The sequence below is a fragment of the Colias croceus genome, chromosome 3 (assembly GCF_905220415.1).
Source record: "Colias croceus chromosome 3, ilColCroc2.1".
Taxonomy (NCBI): domain Eukaryota; kingdom Metazoa; phylum Arthropoda; class Insecta; order Lepidoptera; family Pieridae; genus Colias; species Colias croceus.
Genome location: NC_059539.1, coordinates 1,080,535 through 1,106,654, shown reverse-complemented (window position 1 = coordinate 1,106,654; position 26,120 = coordinate 1,080,535). Strand labels below are relative to the sequence as shown.

General features: G+C 36.7%; 1 protein-coding gene across 4 annotated transcripts in view; it reads left to right on the top strand.

Moving 5' to 3' along the window:
• Positions 1-17,435, top strand: part of LOC123706274 (nuclear factor of activated T-cells 5) — a 107,752-nt gene extending 90,317 nt beyond the window's left edge. For 2 of the 4 annotated variants that reach the window (XM_045655459.1, XM_045655460.1), the window contains exons 3-13: positions 1,769-1,942; positions 2,416-2,748; positions 3,171-3,270; positions 4,391-4,573; positions 8,706-8,886; positions 9,231-9,415; positions 10,088-10,265; positions 12,614-12,762; positions 13,173-13,286; positions 13,395-14,616; positions 15,124-17,435. In XM_045655459.1, coding sequence (XP_045511415.1) covers positions 1,769-1,942; positions 2,416-2,748; positions 3,171-3,270; positions 4,391-4,573; positions 8,706-8,886; positions 9,231-9,415; positions 10,088-10,265; positions 12,614-12,762; positions 13,173-13,286; positions 13,395-14,616; positions 15,124-15,128 — 2,824 coding nt within the window. In that variant the 3' untranslated portion in view covers positions 15,129-17,435. The remainder of the gene's footprint in view (positions 1-1,768; positions 1,943-2,415; positions 2,749-3,170; positions 3,271-4,390; positions 4,574-8,705; positions 8,887-9,230; positions 9,416-10,087; positions 10,266-12,613; positions 12,763-13,172; positions 13,287-13,394; positions 14,617-15,123) is intronic. The other 2 variants (XM_045655461.1, XM_045655462.1) reach the window with 1 other exon arrangement.
• The last annotated feature ends 8,685 nt before the right edge of the window (positions 17,436-26,120 follow it).

Sequence of the window (26,120 nt, the reverse complement as noted above, 5' to 3'; positions counted from 1 at the left end):
CATTCATTTGTACCTATCATTATCAGTAGTCATTTTTAATAACAAATAAATTGATACTTAGGTAGAAATTTAAATCTAAATAGGTAGTTTAGTTTCTCTTTGAAACAACATCGTAACAATCCTCTAACAATCGAATGCAGTCTATGAAGCCGTCCATAATTCAGAAAAAAAAAACTTTCACAAATGTGACCGTTAAAATAAAAAAATGCTAATAGCGGGAAACTTAAAAGTGATTTCAGGTTAAATGGATAAATGCAAATATATGTCAATGCGTTCAGTCTCACGAATGACGCACGCAAATAAATCGCCTCCTGAGTGTCGCCTCAGCATTTGGTATTTTTGGCAGCTATCCTTGACGCTTTCAATTAAATCTATCTTTAATAAATGCGTAAATATGACATACTTATTGGACAAATTTTATTTTGACAATATCTCACTGAAATTGAATTTACAAAATTTTTGACACGAGATTATATACCTAACATTAATTTTATTATCATTGAAAATTGAAAATATAATGTCATTATTAAAACTAGACACTAATTATTCATGTTTACTTATTATCTAAAATTACAAAACAACGGAATAAGAAATTTTAAGTTTTAGTACATGCATATATTTGAACAAAACAAAACAAATTTTCCTTGTGTGTATACCTTCAAAGAGGCTTATACAAAATTACATAAGTTGAATGCTTTACCAGCACAATAGGACACACACCTAAACAAATTCAAATCACCATGGTAACCCACTTCATTGTTTACGGCAAGAAGTACTGAATAAAAGTTCAGTAGAGTAAAATCTATAATAGGTAGCAATGAATCACGCGGCGGCTTGCCAAAAATACGTCAGCACGTGCGGCGCCACGCTGCGCACGCGCACAATTAATAAAGATAAACTGAACACATATTAGGTAACCGCGGAAGCTCTAGAATTTCGTAGATTGTTTCATTTTTCGTACATTTTAGGTTGGTAAAGCAGTTTTTAATAGAGACGGTTCTAAATAAGATGATGTTATGGACATGTTATTATTATAGATTTAAAATGGAGTAGGAGTGCCTATCTTTTTATTTGAAAACGATCTAAAATGTAACTTGTTTTGAAGATGCATCTAAGATATAATATACATTTTTTTACGCAAATTGTTAATTCAAAATTTATTCTCAAAATTGAATATTTCTCATAGGTTTTTTTCAAGAGCGTCGACGGTAAGTTTTTTTGGTACCAATAACTGGTTTATAAAATCACGTTTTAGACATCCAAAGTAGTTATGCCATATTTTTTTAATAAAGCGTATGAAATACGTAATGACTTGCCTTGACCTTTGGGATTTTAAGATATTGTTGATGGTAATGGTGGTCTGTGACGTCTGATGTTTTCTTGGTCAATGCCTGAACGATTAACATTTGTGTAGAATGTATTACGTTTTGATGGTCGATAAAAAACTAACCTTTTCAACTAACCATTCCATGTTCTCTTGTTGTTGATTGATGCCAAGTAACGTTAAAAATAGAAGCGCCTAAATTATATTTTTTCTGGCACCTGACGGCGCATGGTTAAGTCGCGCGTTCTATATCCCCCTGAATTTTTTGCATTCCTGCATTTAAAATGATGATTAAAATGATCTATAAATAAAGCATGTTTTGACATAATAAAAAAAAATTGATATTCCCAAGATCTGCGACACGCTTTTGGCTTATAATTCATCCTTGACAGATAAAAATAAATTGCAACGATCTAAATTCGAAATTGTAACGGGTGTGCGCAGACTGTCGGACGCGCCGGAGGAATGGGATCAGCCAGATACAAAGCGTCGCCGTGAAAACGAGTCGGACGTTAAAATAGAGTGCGAAGATGCGAATGACGTGTACGCGTTCGCTCCGCCCGCGGCGCCCGCGCCCGCGCCGCTCGACGCTGCGCCCTCCGCCCTGCCTGCGCCCGCGTACGTTACACACACTGCTCTACCACACGCTGTGTGCGGGCTTGTGGCCGCAGCCTTATACGCTAATGCTGCGGCCACAACCCCGCCGTATCAGTTCTTATCTAACCCCACATGTTACACTTTAAAATATTAAATAACCAATTGTTCTAATAATGTAATATTTAAACAGAAATTATGTATGTCGGTGTGGTCTTAAAGACACGTCCGTTATCGCACTACGTGTTATATCGACAGTCGCAACATCTACAGCGATATAATATTAAACAAAATCCCAGCTATCTGCCTATCTAAAATTGAATGACACTGATCCGAACTCTGAACTTTTATTACGTAAATCCTTCGCCTAGCAACGGGATCTACGAAACGGCGAGATATCGTTTGATAAAGCGATCGAACTCACACTTCACAGTTGTAATTGGGAGATTACTCGACTATCGTTCTCATCGAATAATGTATAAGTAATTTGTTTTCAGGATACGAGCGGGGTGCAGCATATCTAGTCCAATAATAACCGACTCCAACAATAGGTTCCAAGAGCCGGCGTACCGGTCGTGCGGTAAATTGGGCAGCACTGGCAAGTTAGCCAGCAAGTACGCGGCTGAGGGCAAGCTTGGGGGCAAGTTGGGAGGCAAGCTGGGGGGTAAATACGGGGGCAAGCTGGCGCAGGCGCTCGCGCGGCGGAGAGCGCTGGCCTCCATGACGCACACGGGCCCGCCCGGCCTCGCCGCGCCGCTCACCAGCAAGTCCAAGGACGGCACGGTCGAGCTGCAGATACTCTGCCAGCCGGAGTCGCAGCACAGAGCGAGGTGAGATATATTTTGTATATTTATGAACTAACTAACTATGAAATTATTCACGCTATAACGATTAAAGTACCTTTGTTTAGTCTAAAGTGCGTCATTTGTGCACTGAAAAAAAGTTATTTACATAATTTAATTTATTTAAAAGCTCGTCATACTAGTGTTCGAAATGATCAAATCAATTCAAAAAATTGAAAAAAAAAATCTTGAATGTTTAAATCGATAATAATCGATAGGTACACATATTTTGCCATTAGGTATGGTCAAAAAACTTTAAACGCGTCATTGCAGATTCTGCTAATATAAAAATTACTTATGCTAATAAAACAAGTTACAAATTTAATCACATATCATTTGAAAACATATAAATTAATAATAGACATCATACTAAAGCCATAATAATAAATAACTTTAAAATTCCATTCCAGATATCAGACTGAAGGAAGCAGAGGAGCAGTAAAGGACAATTCAGGGAATGGATTTCCGATAGTGAAGCTAGTCGGTTATGATAAGCCAGCAGTTTTACAGGTAAATATTATTCTGCTTTTATTTTAGAAATACAACACAAAAAACTGTATACCCATACCCTACACTTTACTCAACCTTAGGGGCTGTCCATTAATCACGTGAGGCTCGAATGGGGGGGGAGGGGTCCATCAAAAAATCACGATATTTATGTGATTCCAAAAGTGTGAATAAAAATTTATCAACATGGCGTTTAAGGAATTCTCATTATATTTAAATGTTATAACTTAACGGTACTTTTCTTGCTCAAAAATTCATATTTCAACACATGAAATTATTTCTAAGGACAACCATAAAAGTAACTAGAAGTGTGCGACAAAAATTGTTTGCCTTTTAATATTATTTGCAGGAGAATTTATAGCATTTACTCTGAATAATCTCCATTTGTTTAGGACGAATACTAAATTCGTTTCGTTTTGTCTTTAATATAGTAAAGTGTGTGAATAAAATTATATATAACTAGTTTTCAAAGTAAATGACGTCAATGGACGATAGCCGTTCTCATTACGAATTATTTATCACCCTATACTTCGCCGTTAACTTTAATTTTCACTACAAAAAGTCCCTGGTTCTCCTAAGCGTAATTCAATACAGTCGCTACTAAAACGGAATATATAAATATACACACAAATGTGATCAAATCTCGCATTTTACGCTGCTATTTTCGAAGCGAACTGAAACAAAACAATCAAACCCTTCTGAAAACCTAATTAAAAACTAATTGTGAATTATACAGGTATCAACAACAATTTATCCCAATTAAAATTAGCCCTATACCCTTATCTTGACTTAATTATAAACTAAAAAACTGGCTACATGTATCTCCCTACAGGTTTTTAACAATTAAATCGAAGTAAAATTGGCCTTTGCCTTTATCCTGACTTAATTAAAACTGAAATACTGACTACATAATATGCCCTACAAATTTAAAACAAACCCAATTAACATTTGCCCTTCCTCTGAGTATTAGCCTGCCTTATTAAAATGCTAATTATATATCTCTATACAAGTTTTCATAGGTACGGATAAAGGTCGAGTAGTACCTAGTCCTTTTTTACCAAAGCATGTCAAATGTCCGGCAAAAATGCACTTATTTAAATACTAACAATAATTCTTCCTACAGGTGTTCATAGGCACAGACACAGGGCGGGTAGCACCGCACATGTTCTACCAAGCATGTCGAGTGTCGGGCAAGAACTCGACCCCCTGCAAGGAGAGGAAGGAGGACGGCACTGTGGTCATAGAGATCGACCTGGAGCCGGCCAAGAACTGGCAGGTTACGTGCGACTGCGTGGGGATCTTGAAGGTATGTGGTGTGCAAGGATAGCCTTAAATAGGATTCATCGTAATGCCAAAAGAATTGTATAGAAGTAAACGGATATATTTTGATGGAAATGATTTTTGATAGGATCAATAATTTAACGTAAGCGATATTTTGGTAATAGGGATGATTAGATTTATATATCGGATTCGGGAATTGATTGAGCTAATAGGTGTAGTCTTGTATTCGATATGTTTTCGGAATATTGCCATAATTCTGCTCGATTTGCTTTGCCTTGTTTGACAAGCAATATAAGAAAGAAAGAAAAAAAAGTTTATTCAACACCACACACATAATAAAAGAAAAAAAAATACACACAAAACAAAAGCAACATATTAAAAAGAAAAAAAAAATAGTAGGTACTTATTCCTAATCAGTGTAGTGCTAAAAAGGGTCGCTACTCAGTATGCTACATACACTTGTTGTGTAGCTAGGGTTGCCAGATGGCCGGGATTTCCGGGATTGTCCCGGAATTTTGCGTGCTGTCCCGTGTCCAGTAATTTTACTTTGCTGTCCCGGAATGAAAAAATACTAGTTTTTTACAATGTTAATACGGCTGCAAAAGTCAAATCAAACATAGCGTTCTCTCGCTGCGTTAGGTGAGCGAGGGCAGGGGTGAGCCGTGAGCGGCTCACTTCGCTCGACGAGTCGCGATCCGCACTCTATTAGTTTTTTGTATTAGATAATAAATGATGATTATTATCTACCAAAGTTTTAGTAGGTAATCGTAATAAAGTTCTCAATATTTGTTCTATATTTTATTTATGTTACAAAATACCTGATGTTGATTTTCTATCAAAGTTTAATTGATATGTTATAGTCAAACACCGAAGCTCGGGCACTCGTTGGTTAGACTGGTCAATCCTCAGGTCTGACATAATGACTTGGTCAAAACCCAAATAAATGTAATATTTCGGCCTTTTACTAAACAATTTTCGTCAAACCTGGAGAAATTTATTTGTTTGTAAGGTTAAGGTTCAAAGGAAAAATTATCATTTTTCTGACAGGGTGAGGCCTGTCAGGAAAATGATAATTTTTCCTGATGAAAAATGATAATTGATTTTAACGTTTATTGTTTATATAAATAATGAGATCGACGACTGACCGAGTTTTTCAGATGTTAGTGAACTTAGCAGATCAATGTCCAGCAGATCAAAAAAAAATGTGAGTTCTTATCGCATGCATGATGCAGTTGAGTTCTACAGTTCCTGATACTTCTTAGAAATAGTTCTGGCGTTTTTACCTGAACAAAAAAATGATCTGCTACGGGAAGTTGGCAGATCATTTTGCCAAATGTCGTTTTTTAAGGTAAAAACGCCAGAACTATTTTGAAAAAGTATCAGGAACTGTAGAACCCGACTATATGCAATAAGAACTCACATTTTTTTTTGATCTTCTAAAAATTATCTACTACGGGAAGTTGGCCGATCATTTTTTCAAATGTCGTTTTTTTAGGGTAAAAACGCCAGAACTATTTCTAAAAAGTATCAGGAACTATAAAACTCAACTGCATGCGATGAGAACTCAATTTGTTTTTTGATCCGCTAAAAACGGGAAGTTGGCAGGTCATTTTGTCAAATATCGTTTTTTGAGGTAAAAAACGCCAGAATTATTTCTAAAAAGTATCAGGAAATGTAGAAATCGACTGCATGCTATAAGAACTCCTTTTTTTTTGATCTGCTAAAAATGATCTGCTACGGGAAGTTGGCAGATCATTTTTTCAAATGTCGTTTTTTAGGGTAAAAACGCCAGAACTATTTCTAAAAAGTATCAGGAACTGTTGAACTCAACTGCATGCGATAATTCACATTTTTTTTTGATCTGCTGGACATTGATCTGCTAAGTTCACTAACATGTTTTGCAGTCGCTTCTAGAATTGACCAAACCAAAACAGAACAATGATTGAAAAGACGTTTGATTGAAAAGTTAGGAGCTCCTAGGTTTGAGTAAAAATACTTCAGACAAAGGGCGAAATTCAAATGTATTTCGAGGATTGCCCGATAGCTTTTGCCAAACATAAGATAAACCAGTCCTTTCACGAAGAAATTATATTTCGGGATTTAACTATACCAGATAACTGAAAGAGTAACTAAGTATCTCAGTTTCTATTTAAAGTTCATTTGTCATATTTAGGTAGGCCTTAAAAGTTACTTAGAAAAGTTGAATTACATTTTTTGTATTTGACAGTTTAGGAAAGTAATTAAATTTTATTTTCTAAAAAAAGTACTTAATTTTTTTTTATCAACCATTACTTCTTGGTAATTCTTACGTAGTTTAGCCTTGGACCAAATATTACTCGATTAATATATTAATACTCTCGATTCCGTTCGGGGCCCCAGAAATGTCCCGGAAATGATCAGCCTGGATCTGGCAACCCTATGTGTAGCGCTGATAAACATCTATCGGCCCTTACTTCAAAATTTCAATGACTGAATTAAAAAATACAATATTTATTAAAACAGGTTCAAGAAGATAAGGCTTTAAATACTGAATAAATAAAATAATTTTCCAAATAATACATTTAAAAATTAAAGAACACTAATTAAGCTTTTTACAAAAACTTTAATGGCTTTCGTAAAAAAAAGTATGTTTCAACGTTAAAACAAATTTTAAATGCAAAAATTGTTAGTAAACATTGTAAGGGATAATAACGAATATTCGAATATTCATTCCTTTCATAAAATAAGAGTAGCGGCCTTGACCGAACATGAAAGGGAAAATAGACACAATTTTCGGGCTCATTATTCAATTTTCGTAGAATTACGTACACATTTTTCATATGATAAAATATTTTCAAGGAATTGTGTCTTTGATAATGCTTCATAGAAATTTCTCCCTAATAATGTCTAATAGGGCGTTATTATACAGCTTCTGGACTAAGTTCAAATTTCGATCGAGGCCATGAAAATAATAAAAAAAGATTCTACTTCAATTAACGCAATTTTAATAAAAAATATACTTATTTTGCCGCTCACAAATTAAATTCTTTAGTGTCTTTAATTGAAAGATTTTTATTGACTGATATACTTGTGATATATCTATCATCTATGAGCTATTGATACAAGTACGAAAGAGAAGAAGAAGAATCAGAATCGAATAGAATCCATCTAAAGTCCCCAAATTCTGGCAAATTTGTTTCGCTGTGGAAACCATAACAGAACATTTCTACCATCAATTAGGAAGCTCAAAACAAACCATGCACGTGGTTATCTGTCGGATGTTATTTTAGTACCGGCGGGTGCCCTTTGTGCCCATTCAGTGGCTTATCACGAGAGGTCGACGCGCCCGTTACTGGAGCAATAATCTTAACACAATAGTAATAATGGACTGACTCATTGCGTTTTCCTCAACCATTCTGAGAAAGTTCCAGGACTTCAAGATGAGATGTTGCGATTGTTTTTGTCAATTGGAATTACATAACTCTATCTGGGATGGTCAATGTTTTCTCTCGCTATCAATCGCTGAACTATTGTTTTGTAAACAACGATGTTTTACCTATTTTTGTAAAGATTGTTTATTTACATTTGGTATGTTTGGATTGACATCTATTTACTTTGTTTTTATCATTGTGACCGGAAAGTAGCTAGCGGAAAAAATTGCCAAAACATTATTGTTTCACACACACTCTTCTTATTTTTATGTCATATAACCCCGATCTTGGTCAACTAAATTAAATGTCCACCAAAAAAATATCGCAACCCATTTAAGTCTCGACGTCTTTTTATTATAATACAGGGCTCTAATATTAAACAAGTTTGAAAATAAAACATCTTTACTACAATAATCATACATCACCCTAGATTTCCGCCTGCGGCTTCGCCCGCGTTTTCAAAGGAAAACCCGCATAGTTCCCGTTCCCGTGGGATTTCCGGGATTAAACCTATCCTATGTGTTAATCCAAGTTACCCTCTATATTATGTGTGCTAAATTTCATTGTAATCGGTTCAGTAACGCGTCAGTCAGTTTATGCGTGAAAACCATACATACATATTACAAACCTTTCCTCTTTATAATTGAATCTATACTATATACTATAATAATCTTTATAATTATTATAGTAAGTATATAGTATAGATTCAAATTTCCATTTACTACAACAATATAATATATCAAACAGGAGCGGAACGTAGACGTGGAGCATCGTTTCGGCGAAACCCTGGGCGCGAGTGGTGCTGCGGCACACGCGGCGCGCGGCAAGAAGAAGTCGACGCGGTGCCGCATGGTGTTCCGCACAGAGATCGTGGACGCGGCCGGCCGCGCGGAGACGCTGCAAGTGTGCTCCACGCAGATCATATGCAGTACGTATATTGTAAAACCTCTTTGGTACAGTGGTTGACGCGTGAGCGTAGAACCGAAGGGTTCGATTCCCGGTGGAGACGAAAAAAAAAATATCTTGGTCTGGCAGGACACAGAAGGCTGATCACCTACTCGTCCCTAAAGATAATCGATCAGTGAAACAGATGTATGCATAATGCATCTGCCCCTTACCCTACTTGGGACATGGGACTTCACTTACTTATATTGTAAACACAAACACACACTCACGTTTAACACACAGATACACAGACATATACAAATACATACTGAGCATTTTTTCTTACAATGTGTCCAAAATAAATAAAAACATTGCACTCGTTTTCAGCCCAACCTCCCGGAGTACCAGAGGTCTGCCGCAAATCCCTTGTCTCCTGTCCAGCGACTGGTGGCCTGGAGCTGTACCTCCTCGGCAAGAACTTCCTCAAGGAGACCCGGGTGGTGTTCCGTGGTCATCATGAGGGCAGACCCTGGGAGGAGGAGGTGGTGCCGGATAAAGAGTTCTTACAGCAGGTGTGGATCTTTACCATGTATATATAAAACTGTTTTTTTTTCTATAGATAATTAATTTAAATAAATAATAGCTTTCATCTTTTGCTAGAGATTGAAGTAAAATCGAATAGGCTCTATTTGTCCAATGAGATGGGTTGTTTACCTCAAAAGCGGCCAAAGTTCAGATAGAAGTCATTATGTTAAAAAGTACTTATAGGCAAAGATAGTTTTATTCTAAATTGTATTTGCAATGTAATTGCAAATAAATTAAGTTGTCCAGTCCTGAGGACTACTTACAGGATTGTTATGTGCAATTATCTTTCACACTCACTTATCATATTAAAATTACCGATTATTTCAAAGTATAATTACAAACGCACGAAATAATTGAGCAAGTTCGCTGAATGAGTGTTAAGTAATTATAATTTAACTGGTCAATAATTTGTATTCATAAACCTGTTTAATCGATCCGGACCGATTGATTGATGTTACATCAATTTGGAGTTATTTTTAACATAGCAATTAGTAACAGGAAAATATTTTTATAGGCATTTATTTAAAATACTCTAGGCGCCATAATATTTTTGTTTGTATTTTAATTTGATTCAGATCCGCATTTTTAATATTTGTGACGATTAATTCAACTTTTTGTTCCATACAGAAGTTATAATTGTTATGTTCATATAATTCCAGACGCACCTAGTCTGCTGCGTGCCCGCGTTCGCGCGCACGGACATATCCGAAGCGATCAACGTGCAGATCTTCGTGCGCTCCGGCGGCAAAGCGTCCGAACCGCACGCGTTTCTTTACACGCCGCCATCACTTGATACCGGCCCGCTGCACTGCACCAGACACCACGCGCACCCGATCGGTACGTCTCACAAGATACGCAACGCCTACCCACGCTCGCGCACTTTGACAGATGACATTGACAGTGACGTTTGGCTGTATGGCTGTGAGCCTTTGCCTGTGGGGTTTGACGTTTGGGACGCGCGGGATTTGATTTTTTTTTGGATATGAAAAGTATTGAAAATAACTCGGGGTTAAAATAATACTCATGAATAACTCAATAAAACATGACATGTTTATTTCAGCATCATCTCATAGTTAAATCTAAATTTGAATCTAAAACTGTTTTGTTTTTGATACAAATCGGATGTTTAGAAACATTATTATTATAAATATTACATCGCATTTGTATAAAAATAAGCTGAAAAACACAATATAATATTAGATCGTTAACATATAAAATTAACTTTTAAGTTAACGAACTAATGAAAACGTTAATTCGTTTACTTTGAATTCGTAAATAGAACCATACTTCAGTTATATTGGGTTATCAAAATGGCTTTTAAAAATAAATTTCCTATTTCCAATTTTTAAGAAAGATTTTTCAATGTCGTCTAACGCTATTCATTGATAATTTATTAATGAATGTCATGATAGCAGCAAAGTGCGCGAGCGTCATAAACATATGCAAATGAAACATTATAATCGTTGTACCACTTGTAACATGTTGCATGATAACTAACCTTATGTCGCTTCAATGTAAAAATAAATGTTAAAAATTGCTGTATTTTTATCGATACATTTGTAAGAATTTTATGTAATTACACTAACTGTATAGAGCCACGCTTTGTCGAACATTTGGAATCGTTCATCGTTCATTCGTTCACATCGAATGTGCCAGAAATTACTGAACCGAAACAATTGTTAACCATTATTTTGAACTCGAATGCTTATTTCGATATCAGTGGAGCTTCATAACTAGGCATTCTTATACCGAAACTAATGTTTTTAAAATAACTATGGATGAACCATTACGTACTAATTTGATTAAAATGGTGCATATATTTATGTATGTGAAATCACATCGTTATTGTATGAGAAGGCTATTTAAATACGCATAAGCAATCATTGCAATTAAAAATCCAATTTATAATTTTAAAGTAAATAATAAATTAACCACTAATAATTAATCGTTGCCTATGCGTATTTTGTGCGCAACAAGCGTGTATAACCGATTGCTTTGAACCGTCGTTTGCTTGTGTCATCCATGTGCATGTGTATGTTTATATAAGTTAATCTTTTTACCTAGTAAATATAGTATTGAAAGAAATGACTGATGCGTATATGCGTACTGTTTCTTTCTGCTCTGTTCAAGCTAGGTCTGTCTAGGTAGCGCGCTCGCCGGCAGCCAGCTCGCGCCTGCCCGCGTCTCTATGGTACTGACATACGAACACACAAACACACACTATCAATAGACACTTACTATGCCACTGCACAATGACACCCACAGAATAATACCTCACTGAACATACTTTAATAGATGTTTAAAAAAATAAAGTAAAAGGTGACTGTCAGTAGCGCCAAATTTCTAACATTAATTTTTATATTTGAATTTTAAATTGTATTTTTTGAAATAAATGTGGGGTTAACAGAAATCGATACGGCACATCACAATGGAATCGATGGATGTGTCAGATGCTGATAGAATTGTGTAAAACAATTCTTAATGGAATCATGTATTAAAAAATTAAAGTATAGATACTTTTGTTCTTATGTTGTTAAAAAATGAGGTAGCTTTTACAATGTCACTTGACACTTACATAAATTACTTACCAAAACTATACTGCACCCTATAACTCCTACATAAATAATAAACTAAACAAAAGACACGCACACATTTACAGTTCAGCCCCCATACACTCCCGAATTTAGATTTAGTCCGTGCCTTGCAATTATGAACGCTCCGGATCCATTACAGTCATTTTAAAAGTACTTCATAATATCTTTGATGTTTAATTTTAAGTTCGGAATAATTTTAAGAGATTTGCAAGAGATAGAAGACGACAATTGTAAATTATCAGGTACTAGATTAAAATAAATGTCCTTAATAACTGGAAAGTGTACTAATATTAAAATGTTCGTTTTAAATTCTTCAAATGTACAGCTGCATTTTAATTTTCCTACAATTTTCAATTTCCGTGTACCCACCCGAATCGGCGCTAAGTTTAATTTATGTGATACTTTCGATAATATTTGGTGGCTGAATAAAAACATCGGCCGTTCTATTTTCCAATCCATCCGGGTGAGATCAGAAATATTTCAATAGAACAAAACCAAATTGCATAAAATGACTGCGATGGATGTTGTCGAACGGAAAGGCACGTTACGTATGCCGTCGCAGAGTCGCATATTAATCGTCAGTTTCATCAGGTGAGGAGCGCGAGGCGCGGCCGGTGGCGTGGTGGGGCGCGGCGGGCGCGGCGGGGCTCGGCGCGCTCATGCCGCCCCCCGCCCCGCCCGCGCGCCGCCCCTCCGTCATCCTGCCCGACCCGCATTCGCCGCTCGGCCTCAAAAGCGAGGTAAATTGTTATTTTTATTTTTTATTCATTCATATCCCCTCATTATTTGACCCCTGCGTTCTGACTGAAATTTGATTCAATATTCGCTTACTTTTCTTTTCAATTGATACTTAATATCCCACGAAAGCGCGTAAATCGCGACCTATTTACACCACTCCATTCACGACTTATATTTTATCGTCATGTATGATAGTAATATATTAGACACCACGCCACACCCGGCGATTTCCGCGCTTTCGTGAGTGACATCTCATAAATTTCCTTGCTCTGTATTTTTTTCATTGTATTCATAAAGTCTAACGATGTTTAAAGATTTACAGTTTCAATATAGTCGAAAGTCATCGGATATGATCGTTTCGTTGTCTGAGTTGTACCGCGACGAGTAAGGGTCGGTTGTTGGTTGGGCGCAGGTCGCGGACGAGTCGAGCCAGCACAGCGCGGACGGGGACGAGTGCGACGAGCTGCCGACGGACAACCTCGCCGGCATGGACCTGCGCCTCAAGTCCGAGAATACGTCGCATCAGGTCTGTGCTATGCCGCTCTAGCTTCGCGCAATTTAGGATCGCTTCATTAATCACTATGAAATTTCGCTTTAAATGCCATAATATTAATCAATAGTTACCTATCCACAGGTCGGCTTCGTCAGCGGCTTCGACTCCATAAAGCTATCCCCCTCCACATCTTCGCAGAGTGAACCGCAATCTCCTAAAGCATTTTTCACGCAGACCCTCCAAGCGATTCAGAATCAGGTACAAACTGATAAGATGGTGGAATCCGTCACCGCGGCTATCTTTAACTCCGATAATGGCGGTCAGATATACGTAGACCCGCCCATCATGCCGATGGCGCCTATGGATCCCATGCAGCAACTAATCTCTACTAAGACTCAAATGGATCCCTTGGAGACTGATATGAAGGTGCTCAATTCGGAAATGATGATGACTGACTCGGCGATGCCGACCACCGTCTTACAATCGACGACAGAGCAGAGGCTCATGGTGTACAACCAAGTGCAGCAGAACGGAGAGGGTTCGTACAATCCGTTTGGAGCGATGACAAAAATGGAAGCTTCGCAGATCGAACAGAGATTAGCTCAGCAGAGCGCACAGATGACGGCACTAGTGGAAGATGCGATGAAAGCGACGGCCGCTATCTTGCCGTCGGACGCTGCCAAACTTGACGAGCTCGTTAACTCGCGAGTGGAAGACCATTTGTCTGGCTCCGCTACGTCTCCGTCCACAGCATCTCATGCATCAGATGTTCTACTGAGTCCAAACGCGGCAGTCGTCCAGCGCAACTCCACCAACGAACTCCTTCCCCCGATGCCCCCCTCCACTATCCCACCCGATGTGATCCTCAATCCGCAAGTGTCACCCAGCATGCTTTGCGAAAACAATCAAAGGATGCACAATCCTCTAGTTGTACAGTCCGGGCCGACACAGGAGGAACTGATGATGATGCCCGATATACCGACATCGGTCAAAACACCCCCCGCGGCGGTAAAGTCGATGATATTAAACGCGGCTGCGGAAATACTGACCTCCGATTCCGCAATGAACGCGCTCGTCAAGTCCGCGATCAGCACGGCAAACATATTCAGCAACGAGAACGTGGGTGGGTCGGGCGTGATGCAGACGACGGACACGCAGCCGCCCGCGGAGCCGAGCGCGGAGACGCCGCTGGAGGCGATGTCGCAGGCCGTGAGCCAGGCCGTGACGCAGGCCGTGAGCCAAGCCGTGAGCCAGGCGGTCAGCCAGGCCGTCAGCCAGGAGATGACGGCGCCCGTGCAGGGCCTCACCGACATGAGCGACCAGGACCTGCTCTCGTACATCAACCCATCGACCTTCGACCAAGGTGAGTACTACAACATGGACGTCTACTACTCCTAGTCCAATGCTGTTAGCTCGAATTATAGTAAAGATATTGCCAAACCTAGTCCCAGTATTATGTTAGACAGCGGTGTATACGGTCGCGTTACCGAAACGACTGAAGATCATTTTTCTTACCATTAATATTTTACTAATATTATTAATCTTTAGTCACATTTCAATTGAAAGTGAAATAACAAACGCCAGTATGGTATTTATTTACTTTTATTTCTTCTTAATTTTTCGTAACGACGACCACCTCAGTTGGTTGTGACCGCTGTTGTTTCAAGAGTACTTATTTTTATAACTTTTTTAGTCTAAATGTTTGTTGTGTTTTTCTAAGGTGTTGGAATAATATTAACGTAGTAAGATACCAGTTAAGATAGAAATTAATGTATTAAATATTCTTGTAACAACTGCAACTTACATACTAGACTAACTTTTACGTTTTAGTATGAATTAGCTGTAAAGTAACATGCGCCGTCTGTTGCAGTGTGAAGGCGGCTCCGTAGCTCGAGACTACGGCCTGTGTCGGCTCGCTTTCGCGTAACATAGTGACGTGTGAGGGCTCAAAGCAGTTTTTATGTGAATTTTTAATAAATGTCACTCATGTACGACTCCCTGACTATAATCTCTCAGTGCGTGTGAAACAAAATGATTCTCATATTTTTAAAAGTATATATGAATTGGTGCGTTTGCGTGTCAATTATTTCAAGTGAGTCAGTATTACAGGGCTAATCGATTTATGAGGAATCGTGACAAACACGAATGTCAATTTCACAATTGGTACTTACCGAGTGACCGAATGAACAAAATGGAGATTCGTTCGTTCTTTATCGGTGTCGCTGCATCGTCGTTGCTATTAGAAAATTATGTATGTATAATTGTGTTGACTATGAGATGTGTATTTTGGTAAGTTGAAATATTTCGAATTTTATGTAAATAATGGATAGCTTTGTATTTATGTTATTTGTTGATGTGTTGAATGCTGACGCGTGGTTTACAGTCTGTTGATAATCATTCCGATATTTGTAATAAAACAGCCATTTTTACAGTACTAAATTATTGGTCGTATTAAGTTTAAGCCAGCCTATTGTAACTAATAACACGGCCAGTAAATATTACGTAATTTTGTAACAGACATATACAACAAGATTTTATACAATTCAATATTTTCTATGATGTTTACCACGCACAATTTGGTATTATGAACTCAAGGTATTTTTGTAAATCGGCTTTAATATACAAAATTAACTGAACTCCGTTCAAAGATGCACACAGAATGTAGACGCGTAGACATAAGTGAAGTAATTGAGCATGAGTTTATTTTTAAGAAACAGTACTGAGATCTTATTATCGCCCCTTACTTCGCGATCGATTAGATTAGGACCTTATTATCGCAATAAGAGGTGATGCTAAGGCCTTTAAGTATATAGAGCAAACGGTAACATATAATTATATAATGATGTTCATTTTTATAGCTAAAGTCGAATGCTACATATTAAATGTGCCATTGTATGTTATATAGACCTAGGATAAGTACGTGTTAGTATATGCGCGAATTATTTGGTGTTATTCGACGTAATTGTTTTGGCCAACATAACAACTGCTACAATCAAATTTCGAATTTGACATTATTCGATCAAACCTTCATTCTCGTACACTCACAACTCTACATCCTCAATTTTATCTTTTACTGTATAAATTTAGATTTTTATTTGAACTTGCTAACTATATTTATTTTCTATTTTCACATCAAACAAAATCATATAATGAGTTGATCGAATAATGTAGGTATACAGTGTTTTATCAGTGTTTCTAATTGAAATGTTATGAACATAAACAATCGGGGCAAAGGGCTATGAAGGTGACGTGCCTTTCAAATATAATACGACAACTTTCAACTGTTCAACGTATTTAATTATTATAATTATATTTGACCTTAACATTCCGAATTAACACAATATATTGCCAAATAAAAATATTAAGTACGTTATACGAGTTGAAATGGGTCGTCTTTATTCTCTGCCACGGGGACCATATCAAACAATATATAATAATAATATACAAACAAAATATACAATTATTGCCAAAGTTATATAGAATATAAACTTTTGGATCTTATAGCTTATTAAAATATAGTTATTTCTATTTATAGGAAATACGGATTGTTAAACTATTATTTTTTATATACGCACGTCAAATGGTTCGACGCACGGGAGTAAATGATGTTAATTATGTTATATGAACAATTTTTTACTGTTAATATTAAACGATTATATAAATCAATTATTGTTTGCTATAGATGTAATTTAACAGATAAATGGAGTATGATTACGTCAAGTTATCGATTAAAACTGACATCACATATTATATTGTATTAAGATAGCTCAGTCTTCCATATTTCGTTGAAAAGGCACAAAACAACGCATTTAACAACGAATTGAATTACTTGTTGGTAGTTTTACTTATTTAAGTTTACAGTGCAGTTATTGTAAAATGGGTGCTGCTTCTGTGTCACGAACTGAACTGATGTTGACGAAATTTAAAATTAACAAAGAAACGTTTAGTTTCTGTTCAAATGAATACTTCAAAGAATTAACGGTTATATCATATAATGATAATAAAACATAAAAGAAAAGGTTAGTTAGTAACACAAAGCAACGCCTGATGTAAATCTCAACATGGGTAAGCCACGTTCTGCGTCGCTTCGATCTCTAGTCGGTCTAAATCAATGCAACTTGCCGAAGTTACAATCATGTATGTTATTTGTTTGATGTAATTGATTAAATGTTATGAAAATTTTATTTTTGTTTTATTTTAAGTACCCATTTATTTAAGTAACTGATACAGAAAAGATAGTTTCGTAAAGTGATGGTAAAATAAATTACTAGAACTTATTATAGAACCACGTACCTACCCCCCACCCCCCCACTGAATATTTTTATAGAAATAATCAGTAGACTGTACCTACAGCATGACAAACATAGTTTGTAAAAATGAGGGCGCCATGCCACTATAAACTTTTTGATAGTAATGAAAGCAAGATCATATTTGATTATTCTATAAAATTCAAATTATAATGATGAATGAATCGACGCATCTGACTTCACATAACACAATGCCGCAAAGCACAAATACATAATTCAACTAACTGTTCAACAAGGTATCAAGCGCCCTCTGAAGCAAAGGGAGGAACTATCCATTAAAGGTGAACATCGTGAGCAAAAGTTTCATCGTTCGGTGGTGTGGGGGCAGCACGGTCGGATTCTACCTAACTTCACATTACAAAATCTGCATAATCATGTAGCATACGCAAAGCAATGTAGCATAAAAATATTTTACACTGCAATGCAGTATTTTCGTTTTTATTTCAATTAAAAGGAAGCATCCATAAAATCATTCACACAATAACAAATAATTAAATCTCTATTATATATTATTTCAATTACCTACTGAATGGGTCAAAATATTGAGAATAAATGGAACAATTATATATGACTGTATTTGTATCACTGTGATCAAAAAGCTATAGGTATCTATAATAGATGCCGGGCCGGACAGGGCCGGATCTACCCATGGGCTTTATGGGCTGCAGCCCAGGGCCCCGAGGTTAAAAGGGCCCCCATACCCCGATAAAAACAATGGGCGATAATTTGAAAAAAAATCTGTAGTCGGTTTTCGAAAAAAAAATTGATGAAAATCGCATAACTACCTACTTCAATAACTTTTGCTAACATGTACCTAAAAGGATGTTTGCATGTTGATTTTCAACTTATAGAAAATAAATCTCATTTATTGAAACTATTTGGTTATTTTATATAGGTATTTATACATAATAATAACTAGCTGCGCCCCGCGATTTCACTCACGTGGCTCAGATCCTGTTGGTCTTAGCCTGATGATATAATAGCCTTCCACTATAAATGGGCTATCTAACACCGAAATAATTTTTTTATAACTATCAACGTACTATTAAAAATTTATATACTTATAAACATTTGTCATTTTTTAACGAAATGCGTTATTGAATGCGTTTTAACTCTTATGTACGAGCCCGAACGAGTTATGGCCTAGTCATGTAAGGTTAAATTAGGTAAGAATCTCGGAATTCGAGATACCCAGCTGTAAGTCTGTAAATACTTATACAGGGTGTAATCGTTAAGTGTGCACAGGCGATTTTTCCGTAAGTATTACAGATAACAAAAAACTTTAAACTGATATCGAAAGTACTTAACCTTATGAGTAAAATGGCCGTAATAAATTTTTAAAAATAAATCGAGAAATATCAAAAAAATTATCTTTAAACCCTCCCATACATTAAGTATGAAATATGAATATCCCATATACATTTAATATGAAAGATTTTAGCTTTCTTTTTCTTTTTTTGGTTTTCTGCTTTAATTACTTCGCAAATTTGAAGTGGCATTTTCCACGCTTTTTCCGGACATTTTCACGCATTTTCCGGGACTTTTACAGGCATTTTCCGGGAATTATCCAGGCATTGCCAGGCATTTTCCGGATGTCCCCGGAAAATGCCTGCGTGAAAATGTCCGGGAAAAGTGTGGAAAACGCCTGGAAAATCCTCGGAAAATGCCAGGGAAAAGCCTGGAAAATATCCGGAAAATATCCGGACAATGCGTGAAATGTCCGGGAAAAGCGTTTTAAATGCCTGGAAATCCCCGGAATACAGGGGAGGTGTACTTATTACTTTACAGGTATTTCCTGGAAAGTGAAAATTCCCGGAAAATGTCTGGAAAATATCCGGAAAATGCCTGGGAAATATCCGGAAAATGCCTGGGAAATATCCGGAAAATGCCTGGGAATTTCCCGGAAAATGTTTGGGAAATGCCCGGAAAATGCCCGGAAAATATCCGGAAAATGCGTGAAAATGTCCGGGAAAAGTGTGGAAAACGCCTGGAAAATCCTCGGAAAATGCCTGGAAAATCCTCGGGAAAATGCCAGGGAAAAGCCTGGAAAATGCCAGGGAAAAGCCTGGAAAATATCCGGAAAATGCCTGGGAAATGCGTGAAAATTCCAAGAAAATATCTGGAAAATGCGTGAAAATGTCCGGGAAAAGTGTGGAAAACGCCTGGAAAATCCTCGAAAAAAGGCCTGGAAAATCCTCGGAAAATGCCAGGGAAAAGCCTGGAAAATATCCGGAAAATGCCTGGGAATTGCGTGAAAATGTCCGGAAAATGCGTGAAAATGTCCGGGAAAGTGTGGAAAATGCCTGGAAATCCCCGGAATACAGGGGAGGTGTACTTATTACTTTACAGGTATTTCCCGGAAAATGAAAATTCCCGGAAAATGTCTGGAAAATATCCGGAAAATGCCTGGGAAATATACGGAAAATGCCTGGGAATTTCCCGGAAAATGCCTGGGAAATGCCCGGAAAATGCCCGGAAAATGCCCGGAAAATGCCTGGGAAATGCGTGAAGTCCGGAAAATGCGTGAAAATGTCCGGGAAAAGTGTGGAAAACGCCTGGAAAATCCTCGGAAAATGCCTGGAATATCCTCGGAAAATGTCAGGGAAGAGGCTGGAAAATATCCGGAAAATGCCTGGGAAATATCCGGAAAATGTCTGGGAAATGCCCGGAAAATCCCCGGAAAATGTCTGGAAAATATCATATGAAAAATGTCTGGCATTTTCCGGATATTTCCCAGGTATTTTCCGGATATTTTCCAGACATTTTCCGGGAATTTTCATTTTCCGGGAAATACCTGTAAAGTAATAAGTACACCTCCCCTGTATTCCGGGGATTATCCGGGAATTTTCCGGGCAATTCCCAGGCATTTTCCGGATATTTTCCAGGCTTTTCCCTGGCATTTTCCGGGCATTTCCCAGGCATTTTCCGGATATTTTCCAGGCTTTTCCCTGGCATTTTCCGAGGATTTTCCAGGCGTTTTCCACACTTTTTCCGGACATTTTCACGCATTTTCCGGGCATTTTCCGGATATTTCCCAGGCATTTTCCGGATATTTTCCAGACATTTTCCGGGAATTTTCATTTTCCGGGAAATATCTGTAAAGTAATAAGTACACCTCCCCTGTATTCCGGGGATTTCCAGGCATTTTCCGAGGATTTTCCAGGCGTTTTCCACACTTTTCCCGGTCATTTTCACGCATTTTCCGGACATTTTCACGCATTTCCCAGGCATTTCCCGGATATTTTCCAGGCTTTTCCCTGGCATTTTCCGAGGATTTTCCAGGCGTTTTCCACACTTTTCCCGGACATTTTCACGCATTTTCCGGATATTTTCCGGGCATTTTCCGGATATTTCCCAGGCATTTTCCGGATATTTTCCAGACATTTTCCGGGAATTTTCATTTTCCGGGAAATATCTGTAAAGTAATAAGTACACCTCCCCTGTATTCCGGGGATTTCCAGGCCTTTTCCGAGGTTTTCCAGGCGTTTTCCTCACTTTTCCCGGACATTTTCACGCATTTATCGGACATTTTCACGCATTTCCCAGGCATTTCCCGGATATTTTCCAGGCTTTTTCCTGGCATTTTCCGAGGATTTTCCAGGCCTTTTCCGAGGATTTTCCAGGCGTTTTCCACACTTTTCCCGGACATTTTCACGCATTTTCCGGATATTTTCCGGGCATTTTCCGGGCATTTCCCAGGCATTTTCCGGATATTTCCCAGGCATTTTCCGGATATTTTCCAGCCATGTTCCGGGAATTTTCCGGGCATTTCCCAGGCATTTTCCGGATATTTTCCAGGCTTTTCCCTGGCATTTTCCGAGGATTTTCCAGGCCTTTCCGAGGATTTTCCAGGCGTTTTCCACACTTTTCCCGGACATTTTCACGCATTTTCCAGATATTTTCCGGGCATTTCCCAGGCATTTTCCGGATATTTTCCAGGCTTTTCCCTGGCATTTTCCGAGGATTTTCCAGGCATTTTCCGAGGATTTTCCAGGCGTTTTTCACACTTTTTCCGGACATTTTCACGCATTTTCCGGATATTTTCCGGGCATTTTCCGGGCATTTCCCAGGCATTTTCCGGATATTTCCCAGGCATGTTCCGGGAATTTTCATTTTGAATTTTCATTTGACCTTGAAATTAAATAGTTGCTTAGACCCTACCATATGTAGGTTTTGAGACAACTTTTAGGGTGTCAATATATAACTATTTACGTTTTACTACTATGTATTTACATATTTATTTACATTGTGATCTAACAAAAGACTTGCAATGTGATGACCAATAAAAGAATTTGCAGCACAAAAATGGAGAAAGGTTAATTTCTAAATTATTATTTAAATAACATAACTGTCAGATTCTTTTACTAATTTATAATAAACTAGTGGTCTGCCCCGGCTTCGCCCGTGGTACATATTTTGCAATAAAAGGTAGCCTTTATCCTTTCTCGGGTATCAAAATATCTCTATACCAAATTTCATGCAAATTGGTTCTGTAGTTTAGGCGTGATTGAGTAACAGACAGACAGACAGAGTTACTTTCGCATTTATAATATTAGTATGGATGAATAACATTATTTAATTATTTTTTTATATTATCTAAATATGTATAAAAAAATTACGTGTTAGGTACTTTGTTTGTCCGCGATAGACTCCTGAATTAATAAAACGATTTAAAATCAAATTTGAATATGTTAAAATAACAAAATTGTGAAAGTAAGTATTAAGAAAATATGAACATTTCCAAAAAAAAAGGCCCCTGGGTAGTTTCAGCCCAGGGCCCCACAAGTTCACGGTCCGGCCCTGTATCTATTAAACTTGATTATAACTGCTATTAGCTATATTACTTGCTCTGTGATTATAACGTACAGTGCCACCACAGACTAATAATAATATACTACGTGTGCCTCAAACTGAACTGACCCGGAGAAAAAAACTGGAACTACGCGCCGCCAGTAGTAAAAATCGACATCAGTGACACCGTCACCGGGTCAGTTAAGTTTGTGGCACTATACAGTTAAGTATAGGTAAACCAGAATCTGATGGCAATTAGGGAAATCAAAATTTTGAGTGTGCAACCCTAGGGAAAATGGACTGAACGATCTTGATACTGCTTATTTTTTATTTTGTCCTCAACATCATTAGTCACATTACATAAGTGCACAATACTGTACTTAATAATGAGATATCCACTTAATATTATGTAGGTACATACTTACATGTATAAAATACATATTACTTTTATCTATGTAATACATATTACATATTATTTACACATACCTGTATTTGTATATTCATTATCATTATGTCATGTAAAAATATGGATGTAATGATAATGCAGATCAAAACTAGATAATGGTAATAATTTTTTTATAAACTAAATATTTTTATTTAGTTTATATATGTTTATTTTCGTAAGTATTATCAGATAAACACAATATCAAATTGACTTGGACAGCTTGGACTTGACGAATAGCCGTATTGGAAACTCTTGTAATAAGTTTTCATAAAATTATGTTGTAATCAACAAACAATATTATAGTTACCTACTTATAATATTTTTAATTTTAAGTATCAAAACGGGTAAGTCCAATTTACTAATAAAATATTCAAAATTGAAAATTGTGATGTGTTTGACCCTTCTTCATCGAATGTTTTTCCATACACATTATAAATAACATCTCTTGCTTGTGATCGCAGCGGCTTTTTCGACATTTTCGAAGATTTTTTAGACAAAATCCTAAAAATTATTCATTAATTCCAAAGAAGACAAATAATTTGACAACCAATTTGATAGTTGTCAAATAAAATTGCCATATGAAAATCTTTTATTTCTTAATTATAAATATGCCATCAGATTCTGGTAGACCATACCTTTTACATAATATGACGTCTGACGACTCAATTTCATGAAAAGTGCCTTTTTGGAATAAGTTCTGAAACTGTACACAATTATACCGATACAATATCTCTACTATCGTCTATCACAAAGACATCATTAGTATTAGTAAAAATTTATTGTCAATAAAAGAATCCGGTTAATTTAAAATTGAACAAAGGAAAAAGCTAATTATAACGGTGCATGTACATCAAACGGCCATAGAGCTAGAGCTAGATCATTATTTCGTAATCTTTTTAGTGTAAACGAAAACTCGTATTCAGTGTTGTTCAGTAGGATATAGCATAAATCTTTTCGTAAACACTAAGAACAACGAAAGAATTCTCAACGCCCGTTTACATCAAAAGAATTTGACATATTGGGGTTAGAATGAGCATTCGCTCGTTTGATGTAAATGCACCGGAAGAAAAATGATGCTTAGAAACTTAAACATGAATAAAAAAAACTATATAGTATTTTATGGTAAAATATATTTTAACCTTAATTTAACATTTAAGACAATTTGATTTAAATATGAATATTTTATTAATTTAAAGTATTAGGTACCTAAGGTAACGGCACCAGTCTTGTACAGATTAAGGAAAAAATTCAAGTTTTTTGCAAATTTCTCATAGGTTTTTTAATTTTATTGGATATTGTTTTTGAATACCTTTAGTTCAATGTTAGTTTAACATAACCATTGTTAGAAAAAAGATTACAATGCATAAATAATGAAGTTATTAATAAATTAAAAAACCACTTTTTTGCACCAGTGTTGGACAGTTAAAATCTAATGACGGACACCCAGTTTTGGACAACATCCAGTTATGAACACCCATTTATGGACTGTACCTAAAGTTGTTTCTCCAGTTATTTACACTTGGAGAAGACTTATAGTTATCAATAAAATGTTGCAAATGATGATTGGAATACAATAAATCTGGGATGTATTTATAAAAAATAGTATTTATTAATTATTTTGCATACTTATAATATTTTAAATAGTCTTAATTTCCATTTTATAGGAAAAAATTGGACAAATGCATCGTTAAATAAGAGTTGTGTCTGTTAACCCATTGAGCCCCCAGCGGCCCGATCGGGCCACGACACAATAGATTTTCTATTGTGTCTGTGATTCCGGGGGCTGAGTTAGAAAAAACAATATGGGTTTTCTATTATTACTCAATAAGTCAGGGATGAAAAATATAACTAAAAAAAGTACTGCCACACATCCATCCATTTTGGGAACTCTTCTTCTTCGTCGTATCACTCTAGTCAGAGTGAAGGGTGGTCAACATGAGGTTTGAAGGGTAGATGTTACCCGCTTCACGATGTTCCACCATATCTCTCTGTTTCCTGGCATTCTGCTACACTCGTGAAGTGAACCGCCAATAGCAGCCTTAATCTGATCGATCCATCGATATGGATTCCAAATTGTAGCACGAGGCAAAAAGCTTCTTTTAAACTGTTGTCAAGATGGTGTGGATTAAATTTAAGCGTGTGTGTTGTATGGTGGTGGAATTTAGCAGCAGACCGCTGTCTGCTGCTAAATTGGAATGGATCACTGTCCAAACAGTTCATCAGAGATGATAGATGCGTTACAATGCGCTTATGGATGCGATTTATCTACGCAGTGATAGAGGATGAAGCGAGAACGAGTCGCACAGCACATAATGACCCATTGTTCTAAAATATATTCTTCATGTTCAGATATATATTATGTTGTTGGACCCATTGAGCAGACCTTAGGACTTTTAACTGATAGTTTATTGTGCAAAATTATTCTTGGCACTTCAAATCCTTCAGCGGCTTTTGTTACTTTATCCCCATTATTAAGGGCATTGATTGCATTACCAATTTGTCGGGGAGTGTAATTTTAACAAAAAATATCAATGTCCATTATAGGAACCAAAGCAAATCCAGTCATGGACAATTGTTGTACAATATTGGAACCCTGTGTTCGAAATGGTCGTGATAGGTATATTATTAATCAGAAAGAAAAGACAATATAGAAAAGCGCATGTAATTAATATCTTTAAAAAAAGTTTAGTTTCGACATTTGTCCATAAATGGATATATCCATAGAATTAAATCCAGTTATGGACACTGACGAATTTTATTTAAACAACTTAACCTATCGTGATACTAAATCGTGTAATATTTCGTACACTTAACTACTATAAATAAAAGTAATGTCAAATTTTGCTAAGATTTATACAAAAATTCTTAAAAACAAAATTGTGTCCTCACTTCCTTAAGGATTTCCTTAGTAAAAACGGACTTCTTAGAAACGAGTCGCAGCAACTAAACACAAAGTTATGCCATCTTCAAACATTTTGACCGAATAAGACGAAGTGTCGTATTTTGATAGTTTATGAACCAAACTTTTATTTTAAGTATTGCCAAATTATATAACGTTTATTTTGGTCTTATTATCTAAATTTTATATTTATTTTGTCCATTACTGGATGCTTGTCCACCACTGGTGCCGTTACGTTATCCTATATATGGGGAGAATGGGTTGTGGATTTTTTAAAACTAATGTATCTTTATTTCAATGAGTTACTACTTTGTTTAGGTAATTTATGGATATCGATATTATGTCCAGTATTGTATTTATTTTTCTTGTATGTCATGAAGGCACAACTCCAAATCCTAGTTCCTACATATTTGCTAATTTGCATC